The sequence below is a fragment of the Malurus melanocephalus genome, unplaced genomic scaffold, assembly GCF_030028575.1.
Source record: "Malurus melanocephalus ecotype Western Australia unplaced genomic scaffold, MMel_1.1 scaffold_169, whole genome shotgun sequence".
NCBI lineage: Eukaryota > Metazoa > Chordata > Aves > Passeriformes > Maluridae > Malurus > Malurus melanocephalus.
The window spans coordinates 1,302,279-1,322,800 of record NW_026623401.1 but is presented as its reverse complement, the minus strand read 5'-3'; the positions used below and the strand labels follow the sequence as shown (position 1 = coordinate 1,322,800).

The following is a 20,522-nucleotide window of genomic DNA, read 5'->3' as shown; positions in this document are numbered from 1 at the left end:
GTGCCCAAATCATTTAACTTTAATGGATTCTTTCATTAACAACCAAAGAAAGGGAATATGGTTGCCAGGACATTAAAATCACTTTTTCAATTATACTGTTATAAAATCGAACAAATTAGCTGTAATTCTTAGCTGAAGCTTAAATGGAATCACGACTTTATGAAAGAAATGAAAATTGATTTGGATTAGTGGGCATCAAGGGCTTTTTAAAAATTAACAAGATTCTTATGACTTCATAGCATGGATGGATTAGCTGGAGGTTTCGCTGCCCTGTGYTTGCTACCTGCCAAAGCATGGCAGCTGGCTTCACAGCATTCRTTACAGCAGGGTTTAATTAGACTGAGGGGAGAGGATGCAAGGATTGAAGCTGGAAACAAAGTTCTAGAGAAGCTGGGTGGTGTCTGAATTCATCTTYTGGACCCAGCCCAGCAGGGTCTTGGCAAAAGTCAGGGAAATCATAACCTCTAAGCTTTAGCAGAGTAAGGTCTATAGGCTGTAGTGTTTAGCATGAGGTGGTCTTGCAAAATTGTACTGGATGCTTCGCAAATGCAAAATGAAGCCCAAGATGTCTGCTGTAAAAAGCATACAACTTTAATTCAGGCTACTAAAAAAGAAAAGGGAAAAAATGAAGACACAACATACCACAAAACCCCAAACTGGGTAAGGATTAACAATGGCAGCAGCAGAAAGAGCAATTCATAAAGGAAACAGGAACTGTAACACTGGGCACCAAGATGCAAGTTACCTACAACACAGAGCAATGGGGTCACACTAGGAAGARAAATGTCCTTTATATTGTATAATATGAACTTAATGAAAGAGACCTTCACTGAACACAACTTGCATTGATCCTAAGGACCAGGAACCCTAAGATGTACTTTAGAGAGCCATCCCCCTGTCAGGGAAGGGAGTGATTTGGAACTGTTGCCCAGAAAAAAAGAGACTGAAACCAAGCTGGAGACTTTTATACCTGCACTGGACAAAGCCTTTTAAAATTTATTTATTTATTTTTTAAAAGGAGGGAAAAAAAAGAAAAATAAAAAAAAGCAGCACTACTGGGAACAATCCTGTTTCAATCCCTGCAAGCCGAACGGGATGTTCCAGTGCTCAGGCTCCACCCYGAACATCTCCAGGATGATGCACTGCTGAGAGCACCTGCCAGCTGGCACAACTGGCCTCTCTGTAAGGTAAATGCTGCAGAACATTTCAAAACCATTTTCATGAAATTTTGCAACACAAAGCACTTTAGATTACTCCCCTTTACGAGTCAGCATTTCATATTTAGTTATTTCTGCTCTTTATTGCAACACAGCGGGTGGCAATTTGCATCAGTAAAAGCTGGCTGGAAAAGTTAATCTTTCTTTGGACAATCCTGAATATTACTGCTTTGCCATAATCCTGCTGGTTTGTCACCCTGTATCTGGCTTTCAGATATCCACATATTAATGCTCTCCAATAAATCAAGAAGAGCTTTACCCTCTGAACCAAGCTTTGAATTGTAATCGCTGTGGGTCTCCATGTGCTTGTTAGCAGGTCTTATATTTAAGAAAACAGGAGAACACATTTTAATCCAGAACCTTTCAAGCTCCACGTCTTTGAGTTGTTTTAATGATTTAAAAATTGGAGCACCCTCTGGCTTTCTTTCAGAACTAAAGGCAAGCTTTGGCCTAGTAGGGTGGCAACTATGCCCACATAACACACAACCAAGACATTTATCTCATCTAGGGTAGGGATCTGAAAAGCCTGGAGTTGGTAASAAAGAAGACCCCCAGATAAGACTATCACTGACAGTGATCTCTTTGCAAGGCAAAGCAGAATGGGCTTCTCCAAACCGATGCTTTAAGTCCAAGGTGACTTTTATTTTTGCACCACTGCAATGGCACAAGAACAGGCACACATCAAATTAAGGTGATTCTGCTGAATGGCAGCAAATGCCGGGGTAGGGAATGGTCATTTCCAGCCAAGAGCATAGGAACTTCCTGACCCAAACTGCCTGACCCAACCAAGCAGCACAGATGAACACCAGTAACCMTACCTGTGAAATCTGGCCTCCAGGCTCACACCACTCCCAGGCAGGTGCAGGTTGAGGAACTGGCACTTCCCACCACACTTCCCACCAGCACCTCTGTCCATCAACTGTGAGTTAAAAGTACCTATAGGGACTTCTGAATACCCATTTTKACTTGTCTACGAGAAGAAGCTTATTATTATCATAATTATTAGTAACAATTATACATCTATTATATATGTTAATATATGTCAACAGAATAAGAATATTAATATATTCTCTACAGGGTATTTCACAGAATTAATGAGATCTCATAATGAGCCTAACCTCTCTGACATCTCGCTGATACTTATTTCTAAGCAAGCTACTAAATTCAGTGTGCATCTGCTCCAGCACTGAACCGGCTTGCAACTCAACTTGATACCCGTAGGTGAAAAGGACATGAATGCTGATRAAGGGAGGGTTCTGCCTTGCTGGGGACAGTGATGGAAGAAGGAGATGCACATTTACTCCTGTTGCCTTTATTATTTACTCCTTGCCTTCTGTTCTGGGCAACAGAACCAAGCTGGTTCCCTCTACTACAGGCAGCTTTGAGCAGCCAGCTCTCAAGCCACCCCTGCTCCTGCTGCAGTGAATGGCAGTGAATCCCCAAGAACCCTCTGCCATTGACACATCAACACAAGTACATCACAGGACTGTCCCTATCTCCAGTCCCACCTCCTCCCTGACACCTTCAAAGTCAACTCTAGCAAGGCTGCTACTCACAACACSGTTTTCCTAGTGGTCTTAGCTGGCACACAGGGCTTGCAACCCTCCAATACCTTCCCAGTATGCTCAGGTGCCATGGAAAGGAAAGTAAGCACTCTCCCATGCAATGGGAAAGAAAACATAGCGCAGTCTGCCAGCCAGAGAAATGTGCCCTCAGGATCCCGAGAGTCAGATACAGTCATATACCCAGGGGCACACAAGGCACCTCTTTTGTTCATTTGCATCCTAGCTCATGTACCAGCTAAGATTAGGGAACAAGAGGTAACTCATTTCAGCAGCAGATCYGAAAAGCCCTAATTCTCTGGTAGTGAATTCAGCAAGAAAATTCCCACAGACAGAGCAGAGGATTTAGCCCTTGAGAAGTCCAAAACAAAAGCAGCATCTGTGACTCACCCATGAGACCCACAGCCACAACAGTGTAAAAATTACATTCACATGGACCTGATGCTACTCAGGGAAAACAACTCCGGAGCCTTTCTGCTGGCAGACCCCATTGCTGAGCACACTTCTCCCCTTCTTTTGTTCTTTATGGGGTATTTGCATGGAAACAAGAGCCCAGTTTCTCAGCTGCATCTCATCCTGCTGTCTACCCTTCCCCAACAGAAGATGGACTTTATAGAGAGGCTGTTTTCATGCAAATAAGCCCAGAATGACAGAAGAACAGAGCACASGAGCACCTCTCAGAGCCAGGGTGCCAGTACCAAGCCAGGGATATCACATGTGCATAGAAATCCTCTAACTCTTCTGGTGATGAAAGCTGCTGGGTCCATGGGAGAGTTCATAGGGAGACTTCCAGAGCATCTTCCATGGAAAACAAGTCTCTTACTTCAAGACCAYGCTGAGAATGTCCAGTTATGTGGAATGCAACATCAATCACCAGCCAGGAGAAGCCCTGCTAGCTCGAGGTACCCCCAACAYAGCACTGACATGTGGCACCATCACATGTACAAGACTGAGACTCCTTCAAAGAAAACAACCCAAYGGTTATGGGAGGTTCAAATTCTGCTCTTGCCCCTGAATCTCCCCGTAATTTTTTTCTCTTTTATAAGCATACTACTGTTGTTCCAGTGGGGCTGGCTATGTGGCAAGTCTAACCACAGTGAGGGGGGGTRAAGCTGACAGCGACCTGCTCCGTGTATCTAACTCGGAGTGCGAGCCAGACAGCGCTGTCAAAGGGCAAAGAATACACTCTGGAAACAAAACCTCTTTGTTCCTCTAATTTTGTTCCAGTTAAGTCAGTTCAGCTGTTCCATATAACCAGTCAAAAACATTCAGCATTTCCCAAAGTATTTTAAGACTTCAAAGTTGTAGGTTTTATTTTGACAGTTTTAAAGCGCACAGCTTTTTTTTTTCTTTACAGATTTTTTTTGCATTAAAAACAAGGCTGTTTAATAAATTAAGCTTTACAACAATGACTGCTGCTCTGCTTTCATCATGGCTTCAATTAAAATATTGTTTCTTGAAGACAGCTAACGGCTTCTGAGAAAAAAAAAAMAACTAGGGTGTTTCACTGAGAATGTTTTCAATAGACTCAATTTGTTAAAAGTTGTGATTAAATCCAAACTCCAAGTAGGGCAGGCTCAAAAACAGGGGGGGGTTTAAAACTGTCCAAGTTGGCAATCTGAACTCAAAACTTCACAGCCTTAAATGAGCATACCTAAAAAGTAAATTCTTCAACACCCAACAGTGGAAAATGTAGGAAAAAGTGACCTCTCCAACACTCATTGATGAGGAAAATATAGGAAAAACACTGTTTAGAGCAGTCCCTGGCAGCTCAGCAGAGACAGGAGCTCATCAGSAGCAGGCTGTTCCAGAACAAAACCTTTCTACATAACCCAGGCAACAGATCTGACCTTTTCATCTACAAAAAACAGTCAGCCCACTACTGAACTCATTACCATAGGAGATCTGCCCCTCAAAACTGTTTTTTTCAATGTCTCAGGGTAAAACCTGTTCTGACACCAACTGCCTCCTGTCAGGAAAGTGCTGGAACAGCTCGRGGACAAGACCTGTGCTGAAACCAAACCTGTCTGAACTCTCCCAGCGTAACCTGAGCTTCACGCACCCGCGCTGACATTGTCACCGCACTGAACGGGAGCCAGGCAGGCAAGCAAAGGACTCGTGTCTTCAAAAGCAAACAAAGGAGGGTTATAAAATCTAATTAGCTGTTTGTGCTCACTGCTGCTCTTCTCTGCAAAGTTGTAACCACAGCAAGTGCATCTCTGACGGCTTCTCCCAAGCAGTTGTGGGATAGCCCGGGCTCGGCCAGCATCAGGGTGCCAGCAGCAAAGGCCCTAATCCCACAGTTTTGAGGTCAAAGCTCCAATCGCACAGTTCACAGTACAGCCCACAACCAGCTGTGTCAGCACAACTGAGAAAGTAGGATCAAGCAGCCGTGGGGATGAAGCTTTTAAGCCTGCGATGCTGCCAAATGCTTCGTATCACAGCCCTGCCTATTTGCATTTCTGCCTTGGGCCCCATCTGTAGCTTCCCATCCATGTAAAAGCTGTCCCCAGGGAGAAGAAAGGCTACTGTCCATTTGTTCAACACATCTCAAGTGCATCCAGCTTCAAATGAAATAGGWGGTAAAACTCTTTTCCATGCAGTTCTGACTCTCTTGTTGTCTGGGGGCAGGGAAGATCAGAAATGGAAATAGCTGGTCCAGTGGCTTTGATCAGTCAGCACCAGGCATCAGTGCAGCTCCAAAGCAGACTCACAGCTCCCAAGCCCTCCCAGCTTTCCATGCCARCRCCACATCCTCACTATCAGAAACACACKCAAACAACTGATTCTTTCCTCAACTTCCACTTCAGACAAAAGATCCTACAAAGTAGGTCTCCAAATGCAGTATCAGTTAAATCACTTTGTAATAACACACAGGAATATCTTTTAAATATGGTTACATCCTGCTCCAGAAGTCTTAATAAGCCAYATTTTTAGCCCAGGAATAACCTGAAAACCAGCAGAGACACACTGCAGCACTAAAACTATGTCACTGTAAAGCTATTTCATTACAAGCCAYAGCTCTCTTTGCACAGATAATTTCTTCCAAGAGCCCAACTAAGCTGCTACAAGGTTTTCCAGCAGGCACATGTGCGGGCAACTAGAAATGAGCCTGATGCATCRGGCAAAAGTTGAGAATCAGGAGAAAGAAATGAATAAACACAGGAGATGGGTCCCTTTCAACACACGTCTCAGCAGAGGTCACTGCAATGACTTGGAGTGGAGGAGGGCCAGGGCACCATGCATGCATCTGTCAGGGATCCCACCCAGGCTCCAGGCAGGCACCCTCACACACAAGGGAATTGCAAGGCTGGAAAAGAAGGAGCTCCAGCTGAGACCACCCAACCTGTCCTGCCTCTCACTCATTGCATGCAGTGACAAAGTGCCTGGCACAGCCAAGGAGAGCTGGCAGAGCTGCACGAAGGAGCTCAGACCATCCTCCAACAGCCATTTCCACCATCATCAACATCCAGAGGTGACAGACATGTGGAAGACAGAGGCAAGGCCAGGCATCTGGCACCTCAACTTGCTTAAGCTTCATATGGAAAGCAAGGAGTACATGAGGTACAAACCTGGGGCTCCATGGGATCCTGACAGGWCAGTGGGAGGCACTCTGAGGACATTTCTGCTCATGCCCCGGGGTTTGAAGAATTCAGCATCACCCAACACCCAGCAGCTCATTCCCAAAGCCCCTAGCCTGAACAGTGTCCTATGACTACCTGGGAGTCCTGCACAGCTCACACAGGGCTGAGGAGAGGCATGGACACAGCCCCCACCACTGGTGGTTCTGGGGAGAATGCATTGCTCTCCTACTCACTTTAAAGAGAAAACAAATCACAAAGACACCCCAAGCAAATGCTGGGGGAGTGAGACCCTGTCTAACTCCAAGGGACACTGTGAGAGACTGGTGGCTCTTGGGCTCCACAGAGAAACTCTGCATTGCCTTTCTAGAAGCTGCACCTTCCCTGATACTGGAAGAAAGCTGGGGTAAGGGAATACCCACACACTCCTTATCTCCTTAATATGAGGAAAAGAAGAATCTAAAAGGGCTTCTCTGAATCAGCTCCAAAGCTATCTCAGAAAAGCCACGTTATCTCCCAGCAGCCCAAACCACTCCTATCTGTTACAGAATAATAAAGCCATTATTWCCGAGCAATCACACTATTACACTGTTGTTTTACATGGCTATAATCTAACAGTTCCTCACTGTTTGCTTTAGAAAATCTATTCTTGAAAGGTCTATAAAATTATGAACTCTTGCTTTAGTTTGAAAACACAGGCACGAGCAGGGATTTCTGTTTCCTAATAAATCACATACCCTTACTAGTAAACACCAGCTTATAAGAAACATCTTTTGTTTATTGAAAGTAAATAGCATGTGGACATTTTAAACAAAAAGAAGGTGGGAGGCAGAGGGGGACAGACAGATTATGTTTTYCACTTTCATTTTGCCTTGTGTCTAAACAAACAGTTCCTAACAGCTTTGTTTTCCAAACCAACTTTCTCCCAGCTGCTATTTGGAACCACAGAAAGGGAAAGCAATACTCAAGATTTACAAGGATTACTTGACTTTGCACACTCATTTTACTCAGCAATCAGTGGTCTGGATACACAAGCCCCTGGGAGGAATAAGCAGTACTCTTTCACAGACTGATTGGCTTCACAACACATCGGTACTGGGAGGGTTCCCTCAGACCTTCACGCCATGCCAGGGGGAACCAGCAATTTGCCAAGCTTTTGTGACAAGTCGCAATTTAGCTACAGGAGCTGGTCCACTGCCTTCTACGCAGCTACAACCGCACAGAAACTTAGAAGAATATTATGAACCACCATTTAAGAGAAAAGGTCAGAGGAAACAGCTCTTACAGACCCCTCAGGGACCACCCACCTATAGCATCTGAAAACAAATTAWCACCCTGATCCTTTTTAGCCATAGTTGTTACTGTTTCCATAAGGTAGGGGAAGCACAGMGATACTGACCCAAAAAGACAGAAGAAATTATACCAGGATGGAGCACACACWCTAATGTTTCTGAATTTTTCATCATTTTCAAGATCAAAGATACTAATCATCAAAGATCTTTCTCATTCCTCTGCCTTCAACTCATGATCAAGGCACCAAATATTCCCAAACTCCTTTCTCTTGACTTCTTGCTACACACAGTATARTGTTACTTAGCCCATGTCTGCCTCACAAGTTCCATGCCTACAAGAGATGCAGCAACACTTCACTAAAGTTTCAGGGTGGGAATAGCTAGAATTAATATTTTGATCTGTTTCACTCAAAAAGCAGAAGATTCCCTATATTCAAGCATAAATACAGAGACGTGACTCTATGAGAGTCTCAGAAACGATGGGCAAATACCTGGCTCTATCATAGCCTTCACACAGCACTGAAACTTGCTGTATTTAACCCACCAATTTCTTAACTGCACATCATGGCACAACCAAACAGCCCCTCTGTAGGGATTCTCTGTAACATTAACCTGCTTTAACAGTCCTGACAAAGAAGTAACTCCACCTTTTGAGCTGGATCTTTATGAACACTACCCAAAAYACACTTTTGAAGGGCCACGGGTGGAGTCCAGAACATGGTAATTTATGCACCGTGTCCAGGTCTTGCAGGAAAGCATCKTTATAGCTGGGACTGTGCAGGCAGCTCAAGCCAGCCTGCACTGTGGGAAGCAAACCCTCTGCACAAGCCCTTTCACAAGGCCTTTTTCTCCCACTGCTGTACATCTGCCACAACAGMAAAGTCCCCCTGACAGCACATGGATTTTACTGCTACTCGCAGTGCAAATGAGATAATTAGGTCAGAAATCTTCAAAGCCCTGCCACTGCCGTGGGTAATGAGATTCTGCAGTTCACCTGAAAATAAAAATTGAAGGAGAAGGGTAGGTAAAGCTCCTTCTCATCAACAGCGTAAAGTCTAGCTGGGAAGCCATCCAGCAAACAGCTTAGTCCAGCTTCCATCCTTCCATTCCTCTTCCATCAAGAAGAGGTCGTTCTTAGCAGCTRGGAAGTCAATGTATGAACACAATCTTTAAAAAAGAGGAGCATTCATATGGGAAAGCTAGGGGCACAACAGATTTGCCAGTAAAACAAATGGTACAAGCAGCCCAACTGCCACATTTTAAACAGCCTTTTTATCTTGCTGTGTGCTGGCTTTCTCCTCAAAAAGAGACCACATCACATCTCTGTTCTTACCTGAAATACCGTCTTCAAAGAAAAGGGGCAAAGAACCCTTCTGCAGGGATGTCACTTTGGTGACAACCCAAGACACAYGCACTCCTCAGACTGAGCTAAAAGCTTTCACAACAAACAAAATCCCCTGGCATGTATTTAGAACTATTTATTGTACAATTCTGTCTTTTAAAGTTAAGCAAAGAGCCTCCCTTGTTTGCTCTCGATAGGCTGGGGTTCAAGTCTGGAGTGTGTCTTCAGGGCAGGGTGTAAAGWGCCACAATACAGAGGAGATATAGAATGTCAAAGAACGACTCAGGTTTCAATCCTACTAGGTACATAAGAAAATACACATCTAGACCCTCTCCCTGCTCATTGCGCTTTCCAGCTCTCTCCAAACAGCCAACCTGTCCTGCAGAGCCCCTGCAGAAAGGCCTGGGTGTGCAACTTGCCACTCAGAGAGGACAAGAACCAACCCTCCCGTGCTGCATTGGAACAAAGTCATCTAYTCCCAAGAAGAGGAGTCAGGCTCGTCAAATTCCTGTCAACTCTCCTGCATTTCCCAGGTAATTGCACAAACCATGAATTAATAAGAAATAATGAGCCAGCACACAGGTGAAGAGAAGACAATTCAGAACAGCAACAAAGATAACTAATGGAAAAGTATGTTTTAATAGCTCAGTGCAGATGACTGTCACTGCAAGCCCGCATCACCCCAAGAGAGGTGTTACTTCCCTGGGAGGACACAAGGACACATATGCCACACACACAGCACAGGAACACAAGGCAAAGGTGAGGGGGGCTTAGGACACAAGTGAATTTCGCAGAGAACAGACAGCGTGGGCAGTCCTGACAAAGCACCAGCCTATCCAGGAACAGCCTTGTCACCACCCACCACACMGCCTTCGGGAAGTCACGAAACACATCTGGGCTTCACTGCCTGGCTCCAGCTGCAGTGTCTGGCATCAGTTCCCTCACGGGCGTGGACCAACCCAGCTTCATGTAGACCTGCTCTGCTTCTTTCTGTTATCACCTAACCCCACAGGTATGTTATCAGGGCAGCCAGCCAGCCYTGCCTGGACATTAGCAGATAAGAGGGCAGGTTTGACATAGAAAATAAAAAAATGGGAGATGATAAATGGTTAAGTCAAGGGCTGCCCACAGATAGACATGCATGAKCTTACCAAGGACTTGACCACCTTGGGACTTTAATCCTCCTGGCTTAACATCTTACCTAGTCCTGTTTGAAAAGACAGTATCTGGTTGTGATCTGGAAACTCAATTATGACTGAAAGTGCAAAGTGACCTCTTACAGCTCAGGGATTGTGTTAGGAAAAATAGCAAAGTAACAGCCCTATCTGTGGCTACAGGGATGCACTGAAGGTGGAAGGAAACAAGGAACAGTACAAATTTTTCAACATGGTTAGGACTGAGGGTCAGAATGGGTGGAAATCTGCCCTCCCATTTCCAAACTTAAACTTACATCTATCGTAACAACAGGAGGAAAATATATGTCATAACCTATTTCAAAAATGCCTYACACCTACTTGGCTGTTTAACTTTCCAGCATCTACAGTGCATTTACCCACTGTCAGCGCAAGTTTCTCTTCAGAGTACATAAATCTTTCTGTTTTCCAAGGCTGCAGCCAGCTGAAACCTGACAGTTTGAGGACAAAGCAGTAAAAGGCCTGGGTCTACTTCCAAATGGTGAAGGACATGCTTTCGACACACAGTATCTGAGCAGCAGAATTCCGGTGGGGATTGTCACAACACTTTGGGGCCCTCCTGGATCAATGGGGGTCCAGGCTCCAATGTGATGCTTCTCCCTGGGTGTCCCTGGGCTTCTGCTTATTTCATCAAAACACATCTGAAAACAACACCTGCACTTAACACTGAGATTTCAACAGAAACACCCCAGATCACCCACTTTTCCCGACAGTGAGGAGTTTTTCCTCTGTGCATCTGGCTGCTAGATGAGCACTATCGACGGTGACTGCTCTGGCCCAAGGAATCCAACCTCATTTATTACCAAAAACCAGATTTATTTCCATTAATCTAGACTAATTACTGCAGCTCCTCCTTTAATGAGGTCTGTTGTKCCTCAGCACATAACACCAGCACAGGAGAAATCCTCATCTTCATAACCAGGCAATTTTCAGCCACTTTGAATAGCTCCTCCTCTATTGTTAGCAACAAATGACAAAAATTATGTCTCTTCCAGAGAGCCAGTTTCATTTCAGGGAATGCTGTGTGATCATTCTCACGYTCAGGTCAGCAACAGCCTCGCAAAAATCCCCTTTATCCAACTTTTACTACTGTTGAGCAGGGATTAACATTAATTGAGCTCAACCCGTATTAGCCAAGGATTATTTTTYAGTCACCAGCCTATAACCACTTGCATTTTCCAGAAGAAACCTTTACATCACTATGATAACTTGCAGGATAATCCAAGTCACATTTTTAATGACATCTATATAAAAACACACCTCCACACCATTGTCTTCCTCCTTCCAAAATACACAATTAGTTTAGATTAGAAAATGCTATAAAAATTAGTTTGGTCAAATTTGTAGTCTAACAAGTTTCTGGCAAGAAGAAATTTTTCCCTATGAGGACAGCATTTTTTTAAACCTCACAAATTTTAAAACACACAAATATTCAGGAATTTTCATGTACAGATCTGCACATACCACATACCAAATGCCAATTTAGCCTTTCTGTTTAAAATTTATATGGAAGTTACACTGATGTGCCCTATCCTGATGCTTCCTCTGGYTTCCTGTGTGTGAGCATCCTGCTCCAACACCCCAAATCTGCTTCAGGAAAAGCTCAGCTGCTCTKCAAAGAGACACTTGGAGCTGAAGGYTTCTWTTCCCTCTGCTGGCTCCAATCCCATTGCATSTGGAAAGCCACATCCAGCACTGTCTGTCTGAGCTGAATGGCAGCTCTGCACTGAGCTGGGGGAACCGGTGCCCTAGGGATTTGCACAATTCAGATCCAAGAGGCCAGGCTCTGAACTGAAGTAGTAAGAGATTTCCCCAGCTGAGAAAACACCTGACTGCTGCGAAAAACAGGGCTTACTTACTACTGTTACTATAGAAAAGTGAGATAATGGATGAAAAACAGGTGAAAGACCCAAGGACCTGAACATACTCAGCTTAGTAAAGAGCARTTTACTAGGAAATTTGGTAAGTGTRCACATCCCCACTAGGAGGCTTTTCATACCAGTACCTGTCTTCACACACCCCTATAAACCCCAGCTAGGTAAATTCAAACTGAAGGTGCACATTGCTAAGCAAGGACATCAAACCAGCTTCCTGAAGGGCTGCAACAGACAACCATCCACAGCAAATGTTTAAGTCAGAAGTGGGTATTGCTTTTTAAGAGATGCTCTTTTTCAAGCACAGCCATTAAACCTGGGACAAGAAATGTCTCAGCTTCCCACATGACGCAAGAAGGCAGCACAACATACTGTTTGCCTTAAACATACTGAACTATCCCAAGTGCCTTGACTGGTGTAAAAAACAAAGAGTGATCTGACAGCTCAGCCTCGTGCCCGGATGCTGAAGTGTTGCTGAAGCCTTTCACCCCTCACTTAACTCCTCTCTGCTAAACAGCAAATCCTGGCAGCAGCCACAAGTGTGAAGTAAATGGGAAGCTCTTCTCTGCCAGCAGCTGGGAGAGACTTCCATCTCTCCCCACTTTGCACGTAAAGAAAACCCCACAATAGTACTTGTGGTAATGCTGCTCGCCAGATTTTCCACTGACAGACTCTTGAGGAGAGCCTCCAGATACAAAGTCTGCTCCTAAGGACCCTCTTCAAGCAGACAACTTTTGACTTCGGGAACGTATGGCTCATCTTCTTGACRAAAGGTTCCCTTTGTTTTCAGTACAGAGAAAAAAGAGTACAAAGGAAAAGAAGGAAAAGTCGCATTTACTGTGACCTAGGGAACACAGAGCTAAATAAATTTGATTAATATTTTGATTTCTCTGACAAAAGCTGCAATCAGCACTGACACAAACAACTGGTTAGCAAGCTAGGAGGGGACAGGAGGGGTACATCAAACCAGAGTTTCAAGATACTTATATTTCCATYACAACAATTGCCACCAATGACAGTAATTTACATGGCTAATAGGCAGTATTATGTTTACAAAATCATTCTTGGGAGGGAGAAGCTAAACAATTTTTGCCARTCTAGCAAAGGAGTTGGTGTTGGATCAGATCCTGGGATTCCTTTCCCCTTGTATCTTTTCTGAGTGTACTTTGCCAAGAAGCCTTCCTATGGAACAAGCCAAAGTGCCTTCAGGAGAGTCTTTACAAGGTGCACAGACCCATTGAGTATACRATCACCCTCCTGAGAGCCTGAATTCTCCAACAGCCTCTGCGACAGGGGGAAATACCTATCAAGCAGGAAAACAACAGAGCCAAGCCAGCAGCCCCAGCTCCTCCACCCTACAGCACACTCTGTACCCCTCTGCTGAAGATAACCTCCAATGAGCCCCTTATCTCCCACAGAGGGGCAGCTCCCATCCCCAAACCACATGGTGACCCCCCTGACATCAGCGGAACACCTGCTAATTCTCTGCCCTCTCCAGTCCTTGGTTTGGTGTTTCTTTCCATGAAAAGCTCCCTGTCTCTTTTTTACAAGCTCTTTCAAGGCTTTGCAACAAGTCAGACAGACAGATGGGACTGGCAGGGCAYGGAAATGGGCTCAAACTGGCTCAGTCCCTCTGAGTCTATGAGGAGAACTATGCTCATCATTTCTTTAAAGCAGCACAGAGAATTCCAGAAAGCTAAGAGCACATTTTCACTAAACCATCAGCTAAAAAGAGACAAAAAAGGGACAAAGACTTCTAAAAGAACATAAAGACCTTCTCACATGCACAGAAAAAAAAAATCAGTGAACTCCTGACTAGTTTTAATAGCAGAGAAAATCCACTTTTGGAAAATACGTGCACMCATTCTGCAGCTGTATCCAACAGCCAGCCATGAACCACAGAAAGGACAGYCTTGCCCTAAATGCAAAACCTGAGGTAATTTTGGAACCTGTAAGCACTGATGATGCTTCTGAAAAAAAAAGATTTATCAAATCCTTGAGTGCRTGAACAGTCAGATTTTGCCAAAAGTCTCAGTGTATTGACAGGGCATGGGAAATCCATCTCATTAAGTAATGTCCTTTGGATCACACCAATTAACTTGATCATCTATCGACAGTCAATTTAGAAACAATCAAGGATGTACATTTCCCAGCATACAGTGAAACAGAAGGACTTTATCACAACCCTGCTGCCAGCCTGGCATCCCAAATTAGGTTTGCTCCACCTAGTTCTGCCATCCCAGCACCATTTTAACTTTATTTTCCCAAAGTCTTACATTTAACAAGGTGCTAAGCCATCCCAACTCCAAAGGGAACATGGTTCAAAGACCCAAGCAAGAAATGAGTCCAGGAAAGTCAGTCAGAACAAGGGAAAGAGCCACAGCAAACTGAGCACAAATACAATACTTCACATGCTARATTTTAATTCTCCCACCAATTTGGGCTGAGAGAAAACCTTGGGGATGCTCGCATTTTATTAACGCACCATTAATATTCATGACCTGTCCTCAAGAGCTCCATGAAAGATCTGGAAAAAAAATTAAAACATAAAAAACCAAGAAAGGATAGAATAAACCAGATTATTCAATTGCTCAGGTGAATTTAATACAGCAATAACAGGCAATTGTGTTTAAAATGCTGATAAAGATTTTTAAATAATTTCAGAACATCTGATACGAAAGTTTCCCTGGCACACAGCAATTGCTTATCACAACCACCACAAAGTATGGCTATTACCCACAGAGATAAGACATGGCAGCTGCTGGACTTCTCAGATAAAGCAAGCCCATATCACAACGGCAGGATCACAAGGATTAGGAGCAGGAGAGGATCWGACTCAAACAGAGACACCAAAGGGCATCAGCGACATGAACAAAAACACATCCAAGGGAGAAGTTCGAAGACCTACACACTTGCAAAGCGTCCTGACACCTGCACACAGGACAGGGTTAGACAGGCTCAAAAAAGGCTGATGACACCTGGTTCAGCCATCCCATGAAATTTCCCTTCTAAGCAGYGGCAAATCCAGCAGACTTTTACCTTCCTGCAAGGGAACAGTGACCAGTTCTTCCTCTTCCTTGAAGATTCCATTACTCTTCAGAAGTAGGAAATTCAACAGTGTCTCGAGGACGACTTCAGCATACTAGTGATAGTTAGACAAACTAGAAGCTCTTGAGACTTCCCCACACGTCTGGTGGSGGGTTTGGCAAGAGGGGTTTGTGAAAACACAGCTCAATGCTGCTTTCTATSAGGGTGGCAGATTCAGTTTTAGCAACTGTGGATCTTCTCACCAAGAAGCTGTTAAGTCAAAAAAGCACAAGCAACACTTGGAGGTCATTTACTCAAGGGATTTAATAAATGAAAGAAGGGTACTTAGAGTGATGGTGCTCTTCATGTTTACAGTGTGTAACAGCATCCTCTGCTCAGTGGGAACAAGTGGGGAAACTGAGGCAGAGACARCAAGTGATCAACACAAAGAGAACAAAAAAAGTCAAAGTCACAACAGCTCCAAGTCCTTTGTTTGGAATGTGCTTTCCCAAGCAGGGAGGAAAGTAAAACAGACACCAAAACCCATAAAGTGAACGCTGCTGAAATCATMAGTCATGTTTTACAGCAGAAGAGACTTCAAAAACTAACAAGTGAATACAAGGACTTGAGATTTTAATTTCCCGCACTTTTGTGTCTTGTGAGTGGATTGCCCAGTCCTACCCAAACAAGGTTCACGATCTGCTCAAAGCTCTTCCTGMCACTGAGGCACTTCAGGTTCCTCCACAGGTGGGTTTTCCAGTACCCTCTCCTTCAGTCCATGCAGAAACTGCATCTCCCTCCTCTACTTGGTCACTTCTTTCCAAAAACCCTGAATTCTCCATGTCCAAACTAGTTATGACTGACCACCAGGCCCGGGAGTTATTTGCGTAAAGGGAGATCAACAGACAACTGGATTGGATAATTACACCTCTTCACCTTCAAAAAGGTGCCCTGTCAATACAGGCTAAAAATACTGGCAAGTGGATCCAGTTCTTCTCCAGAAACTAACGAAATTGCACCAGAGTTGATTTTGGCCCAACGTGCACTTGGCAAATACTGATAACAAGGATTTACCATATCCCCTCTAGTATTACAGCTGACTATAAAACAAACATTTGCTTCCTACTGATAACCAAATGACTATGATCACTCAGGGTTTGTAAAGGTTAGGGTTTCTCTGTCACCCGAGGCAGACCTGTAATTCCCAGTGTCCATGCAAAAAATACCCTGCACATAATGCTGGCCTCAGTTTTCCCTCAGGTACTCACTCACCTCACGCAGAGAGACAGTTTGGGATGGATTCCAGCAATAAATTACAATCAGATTAAATATTAATTCCCATCTTAATTATATAACCATGACTAGGCTTAATGGCCTTGAAGCCATTTAAACAGGAGAGGAGCGTGTAAACAGTGCAAGCAGCATCCCTTATACTGCAAATGSCCAGCCTGGTTCACAAGCACCTGGATTTTTTCCCTGGGAGAACAGCCAGCCTTTGGAAAAGCAGCTCCAAGGGAGGTAAGAATTCAAATCATCTGGCAAGCAATATGGTATCAGGAGTCACAAACCTTTGGGACAACACCGCTCTGCCCTCAGGATAGCTATGCACTAGAGTGGCAAAGATCATACATGCGCTGGATACTGATTGATGGATTTCATCCTCACCTTTGATAAAGAGAAGCATCTCTACATTTGGCTAAAGATGGGCCATGAGAATGCCAAAGAGACAAAGAAACTGGCCCAGGATTACAGTGGGCACTGAGGAGAGATGCCCTGTATGCCACAGCCCACCCCAGCACTTCACAAACTCAGGAGGCCCTGGTTCTCCCAAGTGCAGACACCTGTGTTGTCCCACAGAAGCCGCCTCCAGCTCCAAACCAGGCTGCATGGAGGGAGAATCATCTCCCTTCATCCCCAGGGAAAGRCAGATTGCCCAGTATTTTCTTTACCAGTCCTTACTTGTGCCACTCTGAAGTGTCTCACGTACCACCAGCATTCACCCACATGCGTGGGGCCCCCACAGCAGATCAAACCTGCTACAGCTGCCAGAAGAAAGTCTGATGCAAAAGAAGGGCATATGCCTGATTTCAAGGCAGTGAAGGCACACCAAAAAAAAAAGAAAAGGCTAGGGAAAATAGGAGAGACAAAACCAGAAGCAAGCTTGAGCAGCTTCTCCTTTGGCTTCACACACCAGAACAGAAAGAGAGAAATGCCAACAAAAGCATTCTCCACAYTGAGCAGCCCCTAGCTGGCTTGGAGTCTGGCTGTCACAACAGCCACGACACAACTCGAGTTCCACGCTCGGGCACGAAAGCCCCTGGAAATGGGATACAGGCAAAGCCTTGCCAGCACTGTGTACACGGGCCCCCTGTTTCTTGAGGGCTGTAGGAAACACCCTTCCCGGCACTGTCCATCCCAGGGACACTGCAATTCCACAGTCACAGGCCAGTGGGTCCACAGGCAGGTGACATCCTGAGAAGTGCAGGCAGCTATAGCAGCAGGGACATGAGACTCCTAACAATGGGAACACTGACTTCCCCGGCACAGGCTCTCACGGCAGGGAGCAAGCTGCGGGGTCACACTGCCAAGGCGAACACAACAGGAAGGATAAAACAAATCACAACTCAAGTGAGGTGATGTTGAAAAAGGAAATCTGTTCTATAGCAAGAGAACTCAGCCACAAAACCAAATGACACAAACCCAGATGGATTTCAGCTGATCCCGTGGATGGAAAGCTCAGCCCACTTCCCATCAACACGTCCCCTRTAGAGAGCCCCGAAGAAAGGAACCATCACAACCCCCTTGTCAGAGTCAACCAAAAAGGGGTGTATTGTGCTTGTTTTTTTTCCTTAAACCCTTTCCTGCTACTGCAGGGAAAACAAGCTCAAAGTCAGACAGCAAAAGCCTTTCAGAAACACTGGATCACATCCCCRGCAAGGGTACACTGGCACTGCTTCTGTCAAGTCCAGAGGGGGGAAGGTTTTCCACTCTACTTCTCTCCTAGATACTTCATACCCGGCGAGATTTGAACTTTGGATTAAAACACATGCGGTTTCAGGATCAAATGCAGACTTTCCCCAAACCATTTCAACCCTCTGCCAAATTAATTTCAGATTGAAACAAGTCCATGTTTTTCTTTTCAGAATCAAACCCACCTGTTGGAAAGCACATCCACATGTACCCGGTCCAGGGACTGTACAGATACATTCACTGCCTCCCTATACAAGATGTGGCCCATTGTCAGAAAACAAACAGCATCAATTTTCACTACTTGTCTAATTGCTTGCAAGAAACACCAAGAAGCCACAACTGCAAATTCTCGTAAAGCATTTGAAATTTTCTTGTTGAAGTGGGTTTGGAAAAACAACATCCACTTCACCACCCCCGTATTTTCTGTTTTTTTGTTTTTTTTTTTTCTCTTTTTAAATCATTGTTCTCCATTACAAGCCTCGGGATCCACTTAGCTGTTTGCTCAAACACACAGGACACACAGCTCTCACCCAGCTGCTGCTGGTGGGGTCACAGCCTGCCATCCATCTAGGAAAACCCACACTCACTGGCGACAATGGGCCATTTACATGGACCGTTATTCACTTCTACAACAGCCACCATAAAGCTGCACCTATGTCGAATCATAACCTACCCCTTACGGGAACTCACAATGTTCTGAGGAAAAAGAAAAGAAAAACAACCCTGCAGCCGTCCACGTGCTGTTATGCTCTGCTGAACCTGAATGCATCATAAAAGGAATAAAAATGTGCAATGACATAGGGATGTCTCTTCCACSACAATATCCTGTTTAGGGGGGATTTTAACGAGAGCAAGTCCGAGGCACACGCTCACAATTTTTGGTGCGGTTCTGCCAGCTTACACCTTTTCAAACCCTTCTCGGGTATGAGAACAAAACCATTTGCAAGTTGTGCCTAGACAGGGAAGGAACCCCACACCCCAAGGTCCTCAGCTCAGCCGACCCTCGWTGCAAACTTCGACGGCAACCACCGAAAGCCACCAACGCGCCCGGCGGCCGTGTACGTGTGCCCTCGCACGGCGCCGTTTGCGTAACCATTGCAAAACACGGGCGCGAGGAGCATGGCTATTCCTGGGTCACTTCCTTGACCAACGGGATATCTGACTACCCGTGTGTCCCATGCCGGCAGGGGCAGGGCAAGCGAGGCAAGGGTCCCCTCCATGGCCCCGCCGGACACCTGGGCCCGCTCTGGGCCACCCTGTGCCGGACAAGCGTTCGTTCCCCGCCAGCCTGGCACAGCCACTGTCCCTCTGGTGGAAACTTGCCACTGTCCAGGCAGAGGCCGTGGAATGCTGCTGCTGCCGGTCCACTGCCCTCTCCAAGCCTGGACACTGAGGGGAGTTCCAGTGGGGAGTCACCCTCGAAGTATGAGGATGTCACCCCCAACGTCTCCCCCCAAACGAAGCACCAGGAATGGGCCATGAGCACAGCTGTCGTCCGACTCGGAGGGAAGAAGGGGATGGGCAGACGGGGGGACGACCACTAAGTGGGGGGAAAGGACGACTGGGGTAAATGGCCACTAAAGGGGAAGGAGGGCTGGTACAGCGGGTGAGAAAAGGCAGGACGAGAGTCCCGGCCAAGGAGCGCATCCCCGCGGAGTCGCCCGCTGCCCATGTGAGGGCAGGTGGTACCGCGGCCGCCCGCGGGCTGGGGGGCACCGACCCCTTCCCTCCCTCCTCTCCCTCTTCACCCACCTTGCACGGCCAGGACGCCGAGGGCGGAGAAGCAGAGACAAAGCAGCAGGTCCTCCAGCGCCATGTAAGCCCCGCCGGGCGCCGGGAGCAGGGGCCGCCGCGGCCGCATCTATGAGGGGAGCGTGCTCTCCCGCCACCCCACCGCCATCTTGTGCGAGCGCCCCGGCCCCAGCCCCAGCCCCAGCCCCAGCCCCAGCCCCGCGCTGCCCGCCGGGCCCCGCTGCCGGGGGCGGCCCTGGGCTGCCGCTGCTCCGCCTTTGTTAGCGGCCCGGCCGCTCCTCCGAGGGGCTCCTCCCGCCGCCCGGCAGCGCCCGCACCAACAGGTTGCTGCCAGCCTGCGGCGGGGGGAGCGGCCGCGCTCCCTCAGGGTGGGGGACGGCAGGTGCGGGGCTCCTCCGCCCGCTGGCGGCCCCACAAGCCACAAACATTTATAACATTTTATGTGGGGTTTTTGAATAATTTTTTTCTTCAATCTCTTTAGTATTTTTTTCCAGTTTTGTCACCGGTGAGCGTGGAGGGCACCGAGCCGCCTCCAGCCGCCGCGCTCCCCTCACGGTGCTGCCCGGGGACGCCTCAGCCGGCTCCGGGAGCGGTCCCGCTTCCTGAGGGGTTGGACGAGAGGTACGGGGCTCCTCCACACGCCAGCAGCTCCACAAGCCACAAACATTGATAATATTTTACGTGGGTTTTTTAATTATGTCTCTCCCCCCCC

General features: G+C 46.3%; 1 protein-coding gene across 1 annotated transcript in view; it reads right to left on the bottom strand.

Annotated features, from left to right (window-relative positions):
- The window catches only part of IGDCC4 (immunoglobulin superfamily DCC subclass member 4), an 86,382-nt gene extending 66,408 nt beyond the window's left edge, over positions 1-19,974 (bottom strand). The window contains exon 1 of the mRNA XM_057372320.1: positions 19,811-19,974. Coding sequence (XP_057228303.1) covers positions 19,811-19,919 — 109 coding nt within the window. The 5' untranslated portion in view covers positions 19,920-19,974. The remainder of the gene's footprint in view (positions 1-19,810) is intronic.
- Positions 19,975-20,522: the final 548 nt, after the last annotated feature.